The 21,646-nt window shown below is 41.4% G+C and overlaps 1 protein-coding gene across 4 annotated transcripts in view; it reads left to right on the forward strand.

The window, feature by feature from the left end:
• The window catches only part of cep112 (centrosomal protein 112), a 108,906-nt gene that overhangs the window by 29,695 nt on the left and 57,565 nt on the right, over positions 1-21,646 (forward strand). For all 4 annotated transcript variants that reach the window (XM_034089297.1, XM_034089300.1, XM_034089298.1 and 1 more), the window contains 6 exons: positions 3,527-3,681; positions 5,070-5,199; positions 5,305-5,397; positions 5,594-5,653; positions 6,778-6,857; positions 21,256-21,391. In XM_034089297.1, the coding sequence (XP_033945188.1) occupies positions 3,527-3,681; positions 5,070-5,199; positions 5,305-5,397; positions 5,594-5,653; positions 6,778-6,857; positions 21,256-21,391 (654 nt within the window). The remainder of the gene's footprint in view (positions 1-3,526; positions 3,682-5,069; positions 5,200-5,304; positions 5,398-5,593; positions 5,654-6,777; positions 6,858-21,255; positions 21,392-21,646) is intronic.

Here is a 21,646-nt window from a genome sequence, read left to right on the forward strand (position 1 = left end):
CAGTGTATTACCTATACAGTAGATGGTAGGTGGCCTTGCCCCAGTTTGGTGAAGCAGATGGGATTCCCGCCTAAATCTCAATCAATCTTTATTTATTTATATAGCACATTTAAAACAACCTCAGTTAACCAAAGTGCTGTACAGGCAATACATACAATATAAAATAACACAATGGGAGTACAATAATAATTAAAAACATGATAAAAAGCACAATAACTAGAAACATATAAAAACACATACAAATGTAAAAGTGTAATGTTCAACTAGCATTAAAAGCCAGTGCAAAGAGGTGGGTTTCTAGCTGAGATTTAAAAGGTCCAATATACTCAGCAGTCCGGATATGTACTGGGAGGCTGTAGTTACTATAGTTCTGTGTAATGATGGGGTGGCAGCAAAACGTATGTTCAGCCACCGCCAAAAAAGTTGGTAAATTGTGAAAATATTGTAAATATAGCATACACTTAAGTCTTTCCTGGTTTTAAAGGCTGCATAACAGGGTTGTGATGTTATTTTCTGAACTTACCATATTGTTTCCAGTTGTTCTACTAGTTTCCCAATCTCACTTGCAAAACCTTATAGCCTACAAATTATTATTTATCCACATTCCTAATGGTTAAATATTGTGTGAAAGCACCGATGATCAACCTTCCAACATCTTCACAATAGGGATGGGAACGATTAATCGCATATTCGAAATTATTCATGTATTCGAATATAAGTTATGAATATATTTTTATTTTTTGGGAGGGATGCCTATTACATATTATCAAATTGAATAATTCAATGTATATACGACAGTGCCATAGCTTAATGTGTTAGTTGACGTCTAAAGGTGTGTTTTGCTCCGCTCACCGGTCCCTCACAGCGGGCAGAGCTGCAGGTGCTGATCTCTCGCTCTCTCGCGTCCGGTTATACTTCACTCGCGTTTATGTCCAAATCCATCCGATCTAGCTAGTTCTAGCCAATGATATGGCTGCTGCCCCTCCCTACACGCAGATCACGCAGACTCAAACCTCATCTTAGGCCCAAATGTGGCGCAAATGCGCTCCGCAGCCATTGCGAGGTTCATGAGCGTGCTCACCCGCAACACATGAGTGGCCAGCCTAAACAACAATAAGCGCTGCTTGGCAATCGTGTGTGGCGGCAAAGTACATAGACATTTTGACTGGAGAGATTTTTGCCGGTATTCAACATATTTTACCAGTCATAGTCCGGTAATTATTTACACTCTAAGAAGAGTCCTACACAACCGACATGGCGTCAAAAAGGAGTAATGTGTGAACATATTTCGACCAGGTTAGTGAGTGCGGTGTAGAGGTCAAACTATGCCAAATTAAACTTATATATACATGCTATACCTTGCTATACCCGCAACCTCCGTTCCAGCTGAGAGGGTCTTCTCTACAGCTGGGCTGATTGTGAATCCCGCACATGAAAGCTGTTGGTCTATAGCTGTCAAACTGTGATCACCAGTTCAATACATTTGACAAATTTGACTTGGTTTCTACACTTATGTGAACATGTATGTATTTGTTTCCAAAAATTACTGAAAAAAAATTGGGTAAAAAAAAATTTGGAATTTTTTTTTTATAGGATATGTACATTTCGGTTAACCGTTTTTTGGGGGGTCGAATATTCGAATATACATTTGCTTTCAAATTCCCATCCCTACTTCACAATATTGAAATTGAGATATTTGGTCAAAGATATTGTGATATGTGATTTTCTTCATATCGCCCAACCCGATCTCATACAACCCCACTTCAAGCAATCCAAAATAGCCCTTTTAGGTCCATAATGTCTTAGTGGGGTATGAGCCTTAGAGAAAAACCTATCTGTGCATCCACAGTAATATTCCTAGTGAAGCAGGGGTAAACAAATTGCAGTATTTGTTTGACACCGGTTCCACAAGTCCACAGTGTACCTGATTCCCTTTCTTCTGTCAGACCCTCCCCCAGCTGCTCTCCCTCCTCCACAAGGGTTTGACAACATGCATCCACACACACAGCCTGACTGGCCGCAAGACATGATTGATGCAGGCTGTCTCCCATCTGCTGGCCTCAGTTGTGATACAAAAACTGTAAAAAGGTCATCCATCACTCTGTATGAATTTCTCTCGGTACAAATTACAGGTTTTTATCCCATCTTCAAAGACTTTATCACATCTTAATCTCTGGAGGGGAGCAGAACTCATAACGTAGCTTGTGTAGTCTGCTCTTCGCACCTTGTAATTCCCTTTCTGAAACACCTAATTATGGGACGTAATGTGCTCCCTCTGCGTGTGTCCAGGTGTGCCCGGTGCGGCCTCTCTGGCAGGAGATGAGAAGAAGCACCTCTCTAAAGTGTCAGCACGCGTCCCAGCACAACACAGGCCCCTTGTTCCCTTTCTTAGCGCGCTACGCTACGAACACAAAGACACAAATCTGTCCAAGCGGCCTCTCCGGGCGGTGCTCCTGTCCTCTGTTCAAACACACGGCTCCCTCCTCTCCCCTCCTGTCATCGGCTAGATTGACTAGCACGCTCCATCTTTAATCAGCGTCCCGTCAGCGCCTTTATCAGCCGGCCCACACTGCATTCCACGCTGTCACTAGCACACACACACACACACACACACACACACACACACACACTCACACATGTGCACAAGCTGGGGGACAGTATGTAAGAAGGGGACGTTTCTTTTCATCAGATCGGTGCCAGAAAAAGCTGCCTGCATCAGCCGCTGCACTTTGATCATTGTCTTTATTGAAAATCTACATTTTGATTAAGCTTTTTACATTTGCCAATAATATGTCAGCTTGAACACGTAGGATTAGTAAGATTGCTCGGTTTTCTGTTTCAAAACACAAAGATAAACTGAGTTTGTTTGGTACATTACGAGTTTTAAATTGCGTTGAAGCTCATTCCTGGCTGTGAATATTTGAAGTTACAAAGAGCACAGGGACCTGCCGATCAAAAAATTTCTCCACTGCGCCAGAAGAAGCCAGAAGCAGTTGATTAATCGTATTATAGTTTGAATATATGAATATGATGAATATACACATTGACAGGTGAAATATTAGCTTGGAGTTACAGCTCTATATTTTCAAAAGGCACTACAGTTGACCTCAAAAATGTCTGCAGTCAAGCTTTTGTAGACTGGAAGAAATATTTTCACTTGATAAGATCTCTCCCTGCGAAAGGCTTTCTGCTGGTTCGACCTTTGGAACAGTTTGTATAGATAAGATGTTTTTGTTTTTGATGACTCTGAGCTGAGAGCTTTGGAGAATAACAGTGCAGAACGGTCTATTTTAAGTCCAACGTTAGCTTGAGTGCAACTTTGAACTTCAAATAAGGATATATAAAATGAGTAAATCAAGGCTGAAGTCACAGAGGTGGACAGCCACATTGTTCCCTATCAGCCGATTTCGGTTTGGCTTCACTCTGGGGGCCTGCAGTCCTCTGACCCATGACATTTTCTCAGGCTAGTGCCCTCAGTGATTCAAGCTGTTTGGGTGAGTGATTCCTGTGTACGCTTGTTGTTCAGGAGCAAACGGTGCGTGAGCTGGAGCTGCGGGTGAAACAGCAGTCGGTGGAGGTGGAGAAGGGCAGTGCGCTGCGTCAGAGGGTGACACAGGAGAAGGCCCAGTTGGAGATTCAAATTGCATCCATGGGCGCCGAACTACAGGAGGCCAACAGACGGTTTGTGAAAACATGAATGATGAAGGGGGTAGAGATGTCTAATGGTTAAAGGTGCCCTATTATACTATCTATATATTATAGGTCTCAGTTATATACAAAACATGTCTCTGAAGTGTTTGGCTCGAAATACCAAACGGATCCCAAGCATCCCATAAACCCCTCTGTTTCAGCCCTGTTTCAAAGGTGCTGACTCAAAGAGAAAACACAATAGCCACGTTCACACTGCGGTACTTTTCCCACAAAGGTTCATGCGAACTTAGTTCATGCGAACTCTTTAGTTCGCATGAACTAAGTACAGATCGCGTTCACACCAGAAAAAGTCCCTGGGGGTGGATTAGGTAAATAAAGCCGCTGACGTCACTTCTTCTTCTTCTGCTTTGGGTTTACTGGCAGGCCGCAAACCACTTCACGGCGTATACTGCCGCCCAAAGTCCCCGGCCGGAAGTCCCCGGAGTTGGGGACTGGCTTCAGTAGAAGCTGCTGGGAGTCCCAGCAGCTTCTACTGAAGCCTTCCGAGTAAATCGCCTGAACGCCGACACCTCCTCATCTCTACCACTCCCATGTTTTATTTTGTGTTGCCATAAGTTAGTCTCTCTGCGTTTCTGCGCTGGGCTAATGCTAATAATGCTAATGCGAGGATAATAAAATGGCGGCTTCACAAAACTTTTTGGGAGTTTTACGGGGCGTGGTTTGCAATCCGCCCAGCCAATCAGAAATATAGCTCTTTTCTCACAAAAGAGCCGCTCGAAAGTCCCTGCTCTCTAGCAGGGACTTTTGAGGGGGTAAAAAGGTTCGCATGAACTACTTTTAGTACCGGCTCTTTTTGGTGTGAACGCGATCATGAACTAAGTTCGCATGAACCTTTGTGGGAAAAGTACCGCAGTGTGAACGCGGCTATTGGTGCTCTAGGAGGAGATTCAGGTGATAAGGTGGGCGGGTGTTACCTTGGTTGGTGATTGGCTAATGGTTACACAAGCCAAACAAATGTTATGACATCACAAAGTGGCCAAAATCTGATCAGCTCATTTTCAGACAGGTTTTTAATATAAATGGATCAGGACAAAAAGTGAGTGAATCTTTTTTACTGAAACTTTCAGAATCTCTTTACACAGAGGGGAAACTGGGAAAAAATGATAACGTGGATTTTGCATAGTAGGTGACCTTTTAAAAGAGGATGCTATTCAAAACTATGTATGTGCTAACTCTTCATAACTAGGTCATGAACAAATTATTAATAAATGTTTGCTTAACAAATAACATGTTACTATCAAGATGCCTGTAAAGTGGCAAGAAAACGTTTAAATGTGCCGTATAAAACTAAAGCAACAGGGTGGTGAAGTGTATTTTTTTATTTGTACTTAATAGTCATGCTTTTTAACTGTCCGCAGGAATTTGATTTTGCTGAAGGAGAAGGAGCAGCAGAGGGAGCAGCATGAGCTAACTGTACAGAAGCTCCAAGCCAAAAATGAGACTGACATGCGCCACTTGAATCAGGAACATGCTCTGTCTGCTGCCAAGGTCCACATTCACCCAAACACCTCCACAAGCCTGCTAAATGTACACATAATTGTTCTAAATTCACCTGCATGTATTGCCAACTTCCGCTCTGCTTCTCTCGTCCAGGCCTCTGAGTTGATGGACGACTTTGAGAACACTATAGCTCTACTCAAACAGCAGCTCCTGGACAGTGAACACCGAAGACTCCAACAAGCCAGGGTAGGGTTTGGGTGTTGGCAGGCTTGTTGAAATGTGTTCAAGGTGCACCTGTCTAAAAATAAACTTGCATTTGCTTTTGCACACTAGCAGTATAAGATACGACAATGCTTCGGGTTACACAGGGCTTGCCTTTGTGTGAAGTGATGCAGTTTTCCTTTGCCACACAGCATCGTTTCAACTATTGCTTCTTTTTCAGGATCAAGAGACGGAGTTTCAGCGGGAAAAAGATGAAGTGCAGATCAACTGTGAGAGAAAGGTAGCGTGTTCTCCAGGGAAACCCATCCACTGAGCTCCATAGCTTTTGTCGTTGCAACAGCCCTGGACAAAGTTATTACGGTCAAGTGGAGATCAAAGCCCGGTGTCACATGTTCCTTTGTGGTTCCCCTTACTTTTAGATCTTATGTCTGGTCTCGTAAAATCAGAGCCGTGATTAACAGGTAGATGAAGGACTGGGCAGAGAAGAAAGAGGATGATGGGAAATGTATAATTTAGCATTAGAGTTATCAAGCAAAGGAAGTTGAGAATTATGAGCAAATCCTTATAAACTTGTACTCACTCGGCAAAAGAGGACCTTCACAAGTTCCACTTTTCTGTGTGAAGATAGTACTGTCAGTTTGCCAGGGCCTGAACTTAATTGCCTTTTACTTTAGAGACTTTTCTTCAAAGCCACAGAGCAGCTGTAAACCATAGAGTGAAGAGACCATTGTTAATGATCTGAGCTGGACCGGTCCAAGCCAGACTTCATAGGTGAAAGTGGGGTTTTAAAGACCTGCTGCACCTGGGTCATCTTCAAAGTGCCAGAGTTATAATGTGTGTGCTTGTGGCAGGCTGGCATACCCAGAGACAGGGCCCCTCTGGCTGATACACCTGCAAGAACTTAGCAGGCCTCTGTGCACTCCATTCAGGGTCAGGGAGAATTTAAATTAAGTTTCTCGGAAAGAAAGTCAGTTTTGCTTTTGATGTTTTCCTCAAATACAGTCTGTTTTTTATCCTGTCCTTGTAACAAGTCTGTTTCTTTTTTTTGTACTTTCTTCCCTCTGGACGGTGACAGTAGATGTAAACAAAAAGAAAGAGGAGTCAGTTCTTTTTCCTTTTCCCCCTGGAAAGATTTATTTTTCCACTCCTCTGCAGTAGTAAATGAGACATGTGGAGGAGGCCCGCGAACGGTATCTGGACATAAGAAGGGTCCATATGGCTGCCACAGATCCACAGTGAGAGGCCCTCTATGCAGGCAGATAGTCAGATGGTTCTTTTGATGGGGTGATAGAGAAGAGACGAGGCCAGATGCACAAGGTCACATGCAGGAGAGTTTTGTCGAGTGATGTTTGATGGCGTCTGCTTTTGCACTCACTTACACCTCCCTCTCTCTCTCTCCCTCAGGTTTTGGCAATCCGAACTGAAGCAGAGAAAGAGAGAGCAGAGGCTAAGAGGAAAATATCCAAACTAGAAGATGCACTCAGGTACAGTGAGCATTTGAGCTTTACCCAAAGTATAACATGTAATGGTGTTTGATCTGAATCTATCAGCAAAATGTTTAAAGGTCACCTGTTATGCAAAATCCACTTTTTCATGTATTTTATACATAAACATGCGTCCCCTCTGTGCAAAGACATTCTGAACGTTTCAGGAAAAAAATCTGAAAATGAGCTGATCAGATTTTGGCCACTTTATGATGTCATAACGATTTTTTGGCTTGTGTAACCATTAGCCAATCACAAACCAAGGTAACCCCCCCCCCCCTCCTATCACCTGAATCTCCTCCTAGAGCACCATTGTGTTCTTTTTAACCAAATATCTCTCAGAGAGGCGTGGGGAGTGGCTCCTTATTTTCATCTGAAGTAACAGACAGAGGGGATTATGGGATGGTACAATGATCTGTTTGGTATTTCGAGCCAACCACTTCAGAGACGTGTTTGTATATAACTGATGTGGAGGAAATTCCACTTTAAAAACAGAAACAACCGGGTTGGCAAGACACGAACAAACAATAGAAGTTTAAAGCAAAGTTGTGTTATTTAATAAAGTTAAAAAGCATTTAACAGAGTTCATCTATTTCAGCTGAAAGGACAGAGTCTTGCACCAAGAAGTTAGTTCAAGATCTGACCACATTCAAAGAAAAATACAAATACTTTATACCAGGGGTCGGCAACAGGCGGACCGCGGTCCGGATCCGGACCCAGACGCCGACCTATACGGACCCGGAGCTATAATCAATACATTAATAGGGGATTTTTCGGCTCCTCCCGCTTTTTTGACGCTGATTTGGGTGACTTGTGTAATTCGTGGAGAACCGAAGAGTTTTCGTTTTGGGGGTGGGGGGGGGGAGACCGTCCGTCCGTCCGTCCGTCCGTCTGACTGACGGACAACTTCTCACTTCAACTTCTCACTTCAAAAAAGAAGAAGAAATCTAGACCGCAAAAATAATTAAACAAGCGAGTACCTGTTTTTCCTGGCCAAGGACAGGTTCCTTGAACACAACACGAGCGTAACGTGTCTTCACGTGGTATATGTCTCGTCTGAAAGGAGTGCTGACAGAGAACACCGGAACGCCGCTCCAGCCCTTAACATATTGCAATACCCATAAAGAGCCGTACACATGCCGCAGTGTTTGCGTGGCTGTGTCTTTAGTTGTAAGCACAGTGGCGATCTGTTGTTATTAGCATCTGGTTAGCTAGCTATGCTAACGAATTTAAAGCGCTTTTCTACAACCAGGTGGAAGAGAGCTCTCTCCTGAGAGGCTCAAATAACCTCAGCTCAGTGAGGTTAAGGCACACCTTGATATGATCAATAGAGTTATTAATGAGACTAAATGAAAAACAGGTATAAAATACTAAATGACAGTAACAAAAAAGTTGTTAAAAATAACAAGAATAGAGTTTAAAATGGGAGTGATTTGTAAAATATCCAAAAAGAAAAATATGCTTACAGTTCTGTTTCATATGGGTGTTGAGAGATGTATCCATAGATCTCTTAATGTTGCTCTCAAAGTGTACCAGATTGATGCTTTTAACTTCAATATTTAAAAAAAAATCTTCCCGGGGGTGCGTGCCCCCGGACCCTCCTAGAGGAGGTTAGGTCCCCCCCACTTAAATCATGTTCACATGGATAGGATACTAAATACATTTGCACACATCTTGTGTCCATATCTTTCTGTTTTGGTGGTCATGCCACACCAGCACATGCATGCATGCGTGAGTCATGGGGAGATATCTGGATTGGTTGCTTTTTCTTTGCACAGAATGAAAGAAAGGCCAAATGAATGGGCTGTGATTTTTGTTTTTTTTAAGCAGAGGTTGAGTTCAATCATTTGTACGGCCCTCAGAGGATGTTGTAAAAATTGAAAGGAAAAAGGTTCCCACCCCTGCTGTAAATAATAATAAAACCCCTTGATTTATAACTTAACATCTCTGTCTCCTATTGATCTGAGTATATTATAAAGAATAGCCAGTTAATTGAAGCATTATAGCACAGGCCTTTGTCAGATGGTATATTACGCTGTTTTTTTTCTGCTTCGAATAGTTCTCTCTTTTTTCACCATACCTGTATTTGCATCACTGTAACCAATGAGCATCTGCATGTGTATGAGAATGGCCCTGACTCCATGTCGGCCCAGATTTACAAACTCCTGGCAGGACAAGCTCCAGCTCAATTCTTACACTGCAATATAAGAGGGAAAGAAAGCGAAACTTTAAAACTTTTCAATTGTTATGATGTGTAAAGACTGATATTGTTCTATAATCGTCTGAAACTGTTAAGTCATGATGTGAAACGGTTAACAAAGAAAAAGGGACTCAAGCTGCTGCTACACTTTATTTTATTTATCTAAAATTAAGCACTTTTAAGATGCACATATTTTCAAAAGCTATTTTATTTATTTTCTCTATTTTATTTGTAAATGCATCCCGAGAGGAACATTACACATATCCACAGTATTTACTGTATAGTTCAATGTTAATTGACAATAAATATTGTTGTTTTTGAATTGTACTTTATTTGATTGGCAGTCAGTTGTTGATTACATGCAGACGTTGATAAAGCTACAGCTACTTCAATATATATCACACTAATTCATGAAGCAAGTTAGACATTTTGATGTTCCGGACCTTTGCATGGGGAGATTTTCTCTAACTGGACCTCGTTGAATTTTAGTTGAAGACCCCTGCTTTATACACTACAGAAGGAGGGAAGGAGAAGGTCTTCAGCAAGCGAATTTACATGACAAGAAGTGTTGACCAGACGGTTGAAACTTTACATACATGTTAATTACAAACCAATGGTTGTCGAGACAGACTTTGGTTTGTTCTAAGGAAGATGAAATTAGAGGCTCGATGTGAATTCAATCCGTGGGAAATAAACAGATAATTAAGTTACAGTAATACTTATGATTAAATTAGACTTAATGATACATTGCGACAGCAACTGAGACCTATAATATATTGATGAAAAACAGTATAATAGGGGCCCTTTAATTAATTTCTGATAACATGGTAAGTATCCAAAATGTTGTTTTTCCTGCGCTAAACCTCATCATCATGTTTTCATACCATAGATAAAGCAAACCGCAGACACAGTCCTGTATATGTGATCAGTTCCCTTAGAATTGACACAGTGATCACATTATAGAGCTCTAAAACCATCAGTGTGTCAGTGTGTGGTCCTCCTTCATTCTTGGCCAAGTGTCATGATGGTCTAAGGCACTGCATCAGTCCATCAGCCAGTCTGTGTGTGTGTTTTGCAGATGTGTCCAGTTGTGAGCTGAATCTTTCAGATACAATAGTTCTGAATACAGACAGTGAGATGCCAAGATGGTTGTGTTTGCAAAACCCAATAAGAATCTGAGAATATCATCAAAACACGATGCTTGCCCCCAGGGTTTATTACTGTGCGTACCGGCATTTCCCCCCTTTGGTCATTATATTTGCAATTTACATAACGCAAGTGCAATATTTAGTTATTAGTATCTCACATTTGAGCTTTGACTTTGTGGCTTCAAACTTTGTTAGAGTTGTTTATGCGTACTGAGATGAGTCTTTGATCATGAGAACAGTGTGTATGCATTTAGTTTGACTTTAACAAGCCGCACTCTCTTTGATCTTTTGTATAACTACGTAGTACCGGTAGAGTCGAGAGCCTGGAACACAAGTCCGACAGATCAGATCTTCAGATGTGATGAGTAGTTGTCTTGTCTTGAAGAAAACTAGAAAACGTAATCCTGCTGTAGAAATGAAGTGGCCTCTACACAAATAAACTACCATACACTGTAGGAAAATACAAGATGAATCCTAATATTTGTATACGTGCAATGATAAAGGGATTGCTCTTATTGCATTAAACTCTGACAATCATCATCCAACTCTGCACGTTCCCTCAGTTTAAACGACTTTAGCGCCTTTCAGCGCTTTGTTTAGATTTGACAGAAAAAGCATTGACTTGTCATAACAGAAAAGCACAGGTGTTTCTAATGGCACTCATTACCAGGACCCTGAAGCTGGCTCACCAGAATGCATTGCAGCCATGATTAATTAACGTGATTAATCACACCTGTGCTTCTCCTGTAGTAACGTGCCAAAATGTGCTATGTTGTGGTGCTTCCAGATGTTTTTTTAAGCCCCTGCTGAAATATTACAAAATCATTACACAGAAATGGAAATGATGACTAAATGAATGAGTCTTAAGTAATGCTTCAGATGACGATCATTTAGCATTATATAGCTCTTTGATCATTTTTTACTTTAACCGCCCTAAAATTGGAGATGTACTTCAGTTTCTCCTATCACTTTCTACCTCTGTTACAGTCCCTTTTTACTCGAGAGCTGCACAAGCACACTTTGCTGTCAGCCCTTCCAAGGACTCAAGTCAGCCAGTCAGTACATTCCACTGGGCACTTAATCCCATACTGGACCATATTACTTGGTCACAAGCAGATTACAGTTTCCCTGGCGAAACTAGAATATGTTCTGCACAATTAAACACAATTCCCAGTCAACAACCTCAGCTGCAGCCATAAGGCGCATTCACACTGCGGTACTTTTCCCACAAAGGTTCATGCGAACTTAGTTCATGATCGCGTTCACACCAAAAAGAGCCGGTACTAAAATTAGTTCATGCGAACCTTTTTACCCCCTCGAAAGTCCCTGCTCTCGAGCGGCTCTTTTGTGAGAAAAGAGCTATATTTCTGATTGGCTGGGCGGATTGCAAACCGCGCCCCGTAAAACTCCCAAAAAGTTTTGTGAAGCCGCCATTTTATTATCCTCGCATTAGCATTATTAGCATTAGCCCAGCGCAGAAACGCAGAGAGACTAACTTATGGCAACACAAAATAAAACATGGGAGCGGTGGAGATGAGGAGGTGTCGGCGTTCTGGCGATTTACTCGGAAGGCTTCAGTAGAAGCTGCTGGGACTCCCAGCAGCTTCTACTGAAGCCAGTCCCCAACTCCGGGGACTTCCGGCCGGGGACTTTGGGCGGCAGTATACGCCGTGAAGTGGTTTGCGGCCTGCCAGTAAACCCAAAGCAGAAGAAGTGACGTCAGCGGCTTCATTTGCCTAATCCACCCCCAGGGACTTTTTCTGGTGTGAACGCGATCTGTACTTAGTTCATGCGAACTAAAGAGTTCGCATGAACTAAATTCGCATGAACCTTTGTGGGAAAAGTACCGCAGTGTGAACGCGGCTAAAGGCCCAATCGCAAACTACTCCCTCAACCCTACCCCTCCGTGATGGAGTGAATTCCGTCTGTAGCCACACTCGCAGCTCAATGACGCGGCGGCGGCTTCATTTGCCCAATCCACCCCTAGGGACTTTTTCCGGTGTGAACGCGATCTGTACTTAGTTCGCATGAACCTTTGTGGGAAAAGTACCGCAGTGTGAATGCGCCTATACACCGCCAAGGCCAGTCACAGTGCCATCGCCCCCTTGGAGAGTTTCTCAACTGTTTGTCACAATGAAGTAGCAACCCAAAGGCAGTGGATGGAAAAAAGAAAATGGGTTGAGCACTGCTGTATTTGCTCTTTTCTCAGGTCCTTATCAATAGCCCAAGGCACATTATGTCTTTTCCAAACACGTTTTAAGTGGCCACTAAAAGTGACAATAAATAATTTGTGAATAAGAAATGTATTAAGCTGTAGGACATGGTTATTATTACCGTTCCTTTGTGTTTCTGTCACTGCGAAACAACATGCAAAGTAATTGTGCAGTTAGTATTCAGTGTTAGGATCGCAGGGGGACATTGATGGTTGTGTCTGCTTATTGTTTGCGCCTGTCATTGTCAGCCTGGCAACAAAGGACACGCTTAAACACAGCAGACGGATCCGTTTGTGCATAAATTATCCTTGTTGTTAATATCAGTAACGAGCCAGTCATTCCCTCGTTTAGTGTTAAACACTGAGAAACGGCAAGTGGCCCATCGGGCTCTTGGCTAATTAAGTACCCAAGCTCACATACACAAACACACACACACACACACACACACACACACACACACACACACACAAACACAATAAGCAGTCTGAAGTTTACCTGCCTGCTGTCGTGGCAACACTGACGGCCTTTAAAGGCGATCCAGGAGAACTTCAAAGTCAAAGCAAGACCGTGTGTGTGTGTGTGTGTGTGTGTGTGTGTGTGTGTGTGTGTGTGTGTGTGTGTGTGTGTGTGTGTGTGTGTGTGTGTGTGTGTGTGTGTGTGTGTGTGTGTGTGTGTGTGTGTGTGTGTGTGTGTGTGTGTGTGTGTGTGTGTGTGTGTGTGTGTGTGTGTGTGTGTGTGTGTGTGTGTGTGTGTGTGTGTGTGTGTGTGTGTGTGTGTGTGTGTGTGTGTGTGTGTGTGTGTGTGTGTGTGTGGGTGGACGGGAGGACGGATGATGAAATCAAAATAGTAGAACTGCTCAGCATGCCCTCTATGTGCAAGACACTGACTGGTATGTGCGCTGGGTTGCTATGTGTTTGTCAATCTACTGTTGAAAGTATATCAGCTTCTATCAATTAATAACATTTTGTATGTGTATTTCGTTTTTATTTCTTCAATAGCTGATGAGGATTTTGCTGTTCTGTTATTGTAGGTTGCCTGTTTAGCTGCTTTCCACACCCTTTTTTCCAAGGTTTACACCCATTCTTTCTTTCCAGTATAAAAAGAAGAATCACCCTTTGCTGCCATGCAAATGCATCAAATTGAGTTCCAGGTCTGTGTTACTATAGCAACAACAACAACAACAACAACAACAGAAAGGCACTACAAAGCTGTGCGGAGAACACGTTTCTCTCCTCTTCTTTCATCCCAACGTGCCTCAGATCATTACAGGGCATTAGCATAGTGATGGAGGGATGCAGCACCACAGAGGGGAGGGAGTGGAGAGTGAGAGACATCAGCTTGCCTGCTTTTGCCACAGTGACCTCCAATTTACAATTAAAGAATGTCAGAAAATCACCTGAATGATTAAAGAAGAAAAGAAAAACAGCTGGTTCATTTCTAGATTACAGTATTTCTCTCTCCATGCAAAGGCTGTCACGTTTGTTTTTCTCTCTCTCATCCCATTTCAGTCCTCCTTCCTGCTGCTTGGCACCCAACTGGCTTTATCAAAACCATGTGCCTGCCGAGGTGTGGTGGTTGTAGCAGCTCTGACTCTGTCTCAGCAGCAACTTCTGCTCAGTTTGATCGCTTACAGTTTGGAGAGGCAGAGGCAGCGTCTTCTTCAGGCAGCGGCAGGGAAAAGCTCGCCTTTATGAGAGGCTACACACTGGCTGTCCAAAACCTATGCACCCCCCCCCCCCCCTGTCATGGATGGGATGTGTTATAGTGTGTAGAATTCACACCAACGCTTTCCTTTAGTCATAATCCTGTTCATCCCTTTTTTAAAGTTTCTTGCTTTTCTACCATTGTTTCAATTTCATTTTTGCTGTTGTATATGCACAGCCCACCACAATTCTTTTGATAGGATATTAATTAAGTGTTTGGTGTCAGCCTTTGCGTCATTGTTTCTTTCTTAGTGTTTGTGTATGCATGCCCACATGCTAGCGTGAGATAGGGCCCCTTCTCCTCTTAAAAGTGTAGGATGCATCCATTATGGTCTTTCATGTTATTTTGTGTGTGTGTGCGCGCACATGCAAACCCTACGTCTGTGTGTGTCTTTGAAGTGGTCTTATCTATTGCAGCATTCCTCTCCCATGACAGGAGAGATGGAGGGGAGCGGAGGTGGTGGTGGTCCAGAGAGGGACATGAGGAAGCCCCAGTTAGCATTGAGATTCAGGAGCAGGTGGCGTTATGGATCCTGAATATTGAATAGCTTCACCAGGGTTCAATATTTACTCCCATGACAACTGCATTGGAAGAGCAGGATGGAGATGGGTTAAGCGCCAGTTCGATAACATAGACCTGACAGAAGGGAAATTGTAAAAGCAGCTAAGGTTGCAAAGTGAAAGCACGCTTACATCTTCAGATACTCTTGCTTATTTTATATCTATTCAGGTCTTACACTGAAAAAACTGAAATGTTGACTTCAATTAAATGTATTACGTCAGTTGAAAGCAATAATATTAAGTTGAAATAAAAAAACTAATATTATTGATTTCAACTAACCTAATACAGTTGTGTGAAAATTGTTGACATAATACATTTAATTAAAGTCAACGTTTCAGCTTTTTCAGTGTAGGTTTAGTGAAATTAACCCCGCCAAATCATAAAACAAACTGAAAAAAGTAGATAGCATAAACTAGGATCACTTTAGACAACGTAGACACTAGCTAAGGCCAACTGTCAATTCACTTTCTCCTCTGATGGTCCAATTGACTGAGTCAGGAAGTTGTTATTCGGTGTGTTTATAAGCTTTAGGTTGAAATGTGGAAACAACATGGGCGCTATAAAGAACATATGTCTTTTTATTCTTTAAATCAGGCCGTTAGTTACTCCATAATTCTGTATAAGTAATAAGATAGACATCCAAACGAACTGGGCAGAGAACATATTCTCATTGGAGGCAATAAAAGAGGTTTATTTTAGTATTATGGCTTATAGTAACTCGAGGTGTAAGGGTAAACTTACCATTTGCTATCAATGCAGGATTGTACAATGAATAAGTTGTTGGGCAGTCTTTAGTCTTTGTGAATATTGAATCAAATGGAAAGATAAAGCAGATAATAAGTTTCTACTCTGAAAAAAGAAAACCCGGCATTAAGTTATTCAGCTCTAATTTGTCATATCTGTTCATCGTAGAGTTTCGTATCACTTAATATGTGTGACTGATTGATATTGTGACATTCCCATACATGGTGTAATGATGTTAATTGCCTCACCATGCCTACGTGATTAGCACACATAACCAGAATTGACTTTTTACACTGAGCTAGCCAGCTAACCAAATACACTTTGACAGTATGAATTATTACAGTTAATTCATGCACTGAAACAACTCAATTTGGATGCATTGTCTTTTGGGCTTTCGTGGTTCCAATAAGAATCTTGGAACCTTATTTTCCATTGTATAATATCTGGGATATGAAAATACAGTATACTTTACTTTAGGGACTTATGCCGGGCTGATTTAGCATATTATGCTTTAGTCTGCATAATTCATGAAGCTAAATAGCATCTAAATGCACAGCGAAGGGAAGAAAGTCCCTGTTCCGAATGCTGTCAGATTTCTTCTCTCCGGTTCTCTTCTCTTCTTTTCACTTGTCTTTTCTTCTCTTGTGTTCTGGTAAAGAATGAGTTGTGTCGTTTTTGTTATTGTTGTTGCGTGGTGAAACTAACTGAACTCCAAAGCCATTTTTGAAGTATGAGACAGACATGTAGTTTGTGTTTCTGTTCCCTAACACCCACGTGTTTATCCCCCCTCATAGTGGTACTGTCAGCCCGGCCGGGCTGCACCAAATTCTTCTTCATCCCTCTCTCTTCCTCCTTGGGGGGTTTAGTTGGCTTTGACACACCAAGCAGAGCAAGGGAAAGTCACTGCTTTCATCCCCAGTGTTGATGGGAGAGCATGAGCGTCACATGTAGTCCGTTGTAAAGATGAATTGAAATGTCATCTGTCGTGTCCAGCAACGCTTCAGCACTAAGCCCATTCCCTTTTCAACGTCCAGTGATCTGTGGCTACTAACGCTATTCTTGACCTTTCTTTAAAGGGAATCTCTGAAGCTAACTATTCATTTAGAAAATACTTACTAGCTCAGTTACCCTGATATGAAGATAGAATCCTCATCTGTCTTGTTTCGCCTGAACAACATGTAAAAACTCCAAGACAAATATCCAGAATATATTCTTATATGGAGCCAGAATGAAGCTGTTGCAAGCCAATTTGTTTAGTATAGCCTACAAATGGCATAGTTATTAAATTATCAAAGTAGTTGCCTGTTAATATTCCGTCCATCAACTCAATTATTAATTGTTTCAGCTCCGAATCTTCTTAGACTGGTATACCTCCTGAAAAGGTAGCTTGTGAAATGCTTTCATGCTTTATTTTAAAAGAGGCTGTTGGCAATACTAGTGAGGCAACTATTCCCTTCAAACGGATGACTGTTGTGCACTGAAGCTACTGTGCGTGGCGGATAATAATAATGAAACCACTTTTGTTTCTATGTGGCCATTTTGTTTCATATCTTGATGTGAAATGCTGTTTGTAAATAGGCCACATTTGTTTGCAGTTTTCAAGCCATCAAGCTCAATGATTCTATTTTCGACTCTCTTTGAAACTCTTTTTCTCTCCGTCTCTATGTTCTGCCCTTGTGCCGTCTCTCTGTTGTGTTCACTTATGTGTGGTCTGTCTTTTATTCTGTGTCTGTATCTCTTTATTTTTCAGCTCTCTTTTTCTGGGGATGAAAACCATGCCTGTTTTATTTCTTTCTTCAGAGGGCGCTGAATATTTCAGTTTTGCATTTTCTCTCTTTTTATGTGCTCCCTCTTTTTTTCAAGCCCCTTTGATGTGTCTGTGGATTCGTTATCATTCCGTTTGGATGAGCTCACAGACGCAGATGCGCGGGCGCTCGCATGCACTTGCGCACACACCGCGAGCACACACACTCTCACTCTGTCTTTTTATACTAGAGACCAGAGGCATCCGCATTCAAGCGTGCATTCTCCTCTGTTTGTCAGTCTTTTCCATGCGCCACTCCACCCACATCACAGCCCATACAATTCTTAAATACTCTGCTTACATGAAAATAATATTTGCATGGGCAATTAGAGTGTATACTCAGTGTGCATTGACTTTAATGTGTACTCTTGTATTAACTGTTTGTAAATGTTAGTGTACAGTGAGTTCCTTGTCTCTGTTCATCCAGCATGTGGTGCACACTCAGTCGGCACGTGGCATTTTGTGGTTTGGGCAGTCCGGAAAACACCGGAATCCCTGCACCCCTCCTGTCTGCCGGGCGGCTGGATGGCGGAAGCTCTTTTACCCTTTCTAGCACAAACACTGCTCTCCCCTCTAAACAGCCGTTTAGCATTGAGGGATGAGAGGACTTCCTCTTTAGAGAAGGCACATCTTTAATTTGAGCCTCCTCTCCTTCCACTTTTCTGACCAGAGATCCATTTAAAGCCAGCGGGCCGCCCTGACGCTGGCACCCCTCTCCTTTCTCAGCCTGTGTGTTTCTGCCTGCCATGCCTCCCTGGTTCTTTTTCTCTGTCCTCTCATCTCACCCTCATTGCTGTGTTATTGATGGTGACACGCTGTCTACCGCTGTCCTGACCACACACACACACACACACACACACACACACACACACACACACACACACACACACACACACACACACACACTTCTTCTCAAAGGAAGGTGCTAGGGCTGCTCGATTATGGCAAAAATCATAATCTCGATTATTTGGGTCAACAATTGTAATTGCGATTATTAAATGCGATTATTCATTGACTTTTAAAACATCCATTTATTGGAGAAAAAAAATGTGAACAGTATGTTTTTAACAGTTGATTACCCTGAACTCTAAGTATATAATTCAACTGAAAAACCAAAAAAAAAAAGATTATTTATAATAATAAAAAAGTAATAATAATAAAATAATCGTTTGATTTCGATTACGTTGTAATCGTTGCAAGCCATAATCGTAATCGCGATTAAAATACGATGAATTGAGCAGCCCTAGAAGGTGCCATGTGTTCACCTGCATAATGTGTTTCAATGTGTCACAAACTTAAAGTTAGCTACAGTGAATGTGTTGTGCTTCCTCAGAGGTATAGGCCTAGCAGCTAACGTTGTCACAGAGCATTCCTTGAATAAAATTTTCAGTAACACACAGAGTTAGTGAACATACATATACACGCACATGTGCACGCGCACATAAGCTCCATCGCCTCTCAAGCGAGACACACACCCAATTCATTCCTGCTCTGCTTTGGAAGTTTAAAGAACTTGCTATTTCTGTGACATCCTCTTTTCCATCTCTCTTTCCCCTTTATTTTTTTCCCCATCTTAGTCTCTATACATATCCTTTTGTGTCTGTCTGAGCCCGGAAGGCAGTCATGCAACGGGACTGATTAATAATTACAGAGTACACAAAATTGGGAGAGAAAAAAAAACAATTTCTATGTTGTTTGATGTCCAACATGAGAGAGACCAAAATTACAAAGAGACAGAACACTATAAAGAGGAGAGAACGCTTGCACATTCCTTTTCCAATCCTGTGCTTCTGTTCTTTCCTCTGTTTATTTTGTTATTCCTTGTTCCTTGTATAGAGTTGTTGATTTGATTTTTGGAAGTGATTAATCACTACTTAAAAATACAACCCTTTGTAAATATGTGTGTTAATGCAATGACTGTAGTTTTCTCTGTAGTTGTGTTTTCATAGTGTTGCATGCTATGCTTTAATTCAAGTGCTAATGGACCTTATCATTTATGAATTACAACACACTCGCACTTGACCATGCACTTTTTAAATGCAGATTAAAATACAGAGAACAGTCCTTCCAGCTGTAGTTGTGTCATAGATTCTACTAATAGGTTTAAAGTCTCACCCAGTGGCCAACATGTGTTCTTCCTCCTGCTTGCCGGGCCACAGGGAATAATGATCTGTATGAGTGTTCATTTACATGGAGCAGGAGACAAGTGTATACTCTGCACTTCACGCTCTTTGCCTCCTGTCCAACACTGTCATCTTTTTGCAAAAATCAGAAGGAAAGGTGTCCGTAGTTGCTCCAGTGCACTGGAAGCTGCAGAGAGTCAAAATGGCTTCACTTTTTGTTGAAGTTTCAATTGAAATGTCATATTATTCCTATATACCTGAATAGCATGGAGAGTTCATTTTAATGTACAAGGTTTCTGTATGAACTTATGAAAAGCAGTGGTATAAAATGTTATTTAGCTTTTTTTGGTTTTCTAAATCATACATTTCTAAAATAAAACCTTCACTGTTTAATAAAGTTATCTTCAATGTAGCTTATAGTGAATCATTATTATAGACTTCAAGTATTAGTCGTAATACATGTAGGTTGGATGTTACATGTGCTCTTGCTTAAAATAAACATATTTTAAGTTGTTAATCCACACTTTATGGCACATGATGTGAAATGTAGGTTTTCTAAGTATATTGTTAAAGTGTTGTTTTATGACATTAAGGCATAATATATGGGAAGAAATTGAGATAAAACTAAACGGTAGCATTTAATGACAGTATTAATTAGATTTGTATGTGAGCCCATGTTGACATTATTTATCATAGTCAAGTATGTGTCCATGTCACAAATCAATCATGTTATTATACATGACTGCATAGTTAGCGAATAAAAAGGGCGTTATACTAAGCAGTAAAGTCAGACATTTACTTGCTCACATTTTTTAATGTAAAGTCTCTTCTTTATACAGTAACTATTGCTTTTGACAATGTTGTGGTTAAATTAAGTGCAGGTCATTAACAACTTGTGAATATTGTATACAGTATACAGCATGTAAATACACAGGTGGTTACAATAATAACACCCCCATGGTCTCCCTTCACTTCTATCTCTGTCACTCTCTCTACCCTTTTCCTCTCCCACACACCCTCCTCTCCCACACACCCTCCTGTCCCACACACCCTATGTGGGTTGGTCTGACAGCTGCTTGGTGTATATGTATATGATGTCGCTGCTGGGCGCTGACAGCTCCCAGTATAAGTCTGTCCCTCTCAGTGTGCCTGTCAACCCTTACAGCCTACGACCTGACATTTGCATATTATTTACCATATAGGCCACACAAATGCACACAAAGCTATTGAATTCATAGACACTGAAGAATTGTATGCTCACATTACCTTCCACAATCTCTCTCCAATACAATGAGAATGATACATTGGTCATTTCAACCTTTCTTTATCCAGTTATTTCGTCTCGAAAGTATTTTTGCAACAACTTTTTTCATAATAATAATAATAAGATTTACCTACATTTCTGGATGTGATGTTTTGGTGTTGTTTTTTTAGTTTTGTTTCTTTCCGTTATCTGTCAAGTGGGAACTAAGTTTTTTTTTTTGCGTTTCTCTTATTTTCCTACAATACTGTTAGGATTGGCTGTGAACAAGAAAATATGAAGGAGAGACCATCTATTTATATATAACTATTTTTTTTAGAAAGGGGCTGGTAATATAAGATTATTTTCTTCTCCCTGCTCCTTTTCGGGTATCGTGTATAGAGACATGTTTTGTAAATCTTTGTTCTACATTAAGTTGTGAATACCATGAACGGAACAAATACAAATGAAATGAACGTTTATTGCCAGGTACGTTTACACATACAAGGAATTTGCTTTGGCATCTGGTAGTGCGCACATAAATAATCAAAGAAAATAAGTTTCAAAAGTAGGTAAAAAAAACATATTTTTAAGAGACAATTTAGCATTAAAAAAGGATACAAATGTCTTGATATATACATTTGTGTGTGTTGGTTTGAAGGGAGATGGAGAGCCAGCTGGACAGAGCGAGAGAGAGCCAGAGGACGCAGATCCAGCAGGCAGACATGGCGCTGGAGCAGTTCAAGAAACAGGTGGAACTCAGCTCTGAGAAGACCTACGCTGACATGAAGCTCCAGGTGTGACACACACACACACACACACACACAATACACACACAATACACACACAGCAAAGTGTAACATCAACATTAAATGCGCACAATGTATAGTCGCCTACACATAGCTCTATCAATGCACATCTGTTACATAGAATGCACATTGTACACCCAGTCAGCCTCATTACCCATTAATACATGTTTTTTCTGCTGTGTGCCAAATACAGATGTTCATTTACCCTCCTCTCTTTTACGTCTGCTTTACCACGAGGAGAGT

Source organism: Pseudochaenichthys georgianus, chromosome 8, assembly GCF_902827115.2.
Source record: "Pseudochaenichthys georgianus chromosome 8, fPseGeo1.2, whole genome shotgun sequence".
Lineage (NCBI taxonomy): Eukaryota > Metazoa > Chordata > Actinopteri > Perciformes > Channichthyidae > Pseudochaenichthys > Pseudochaenichthys georgianus.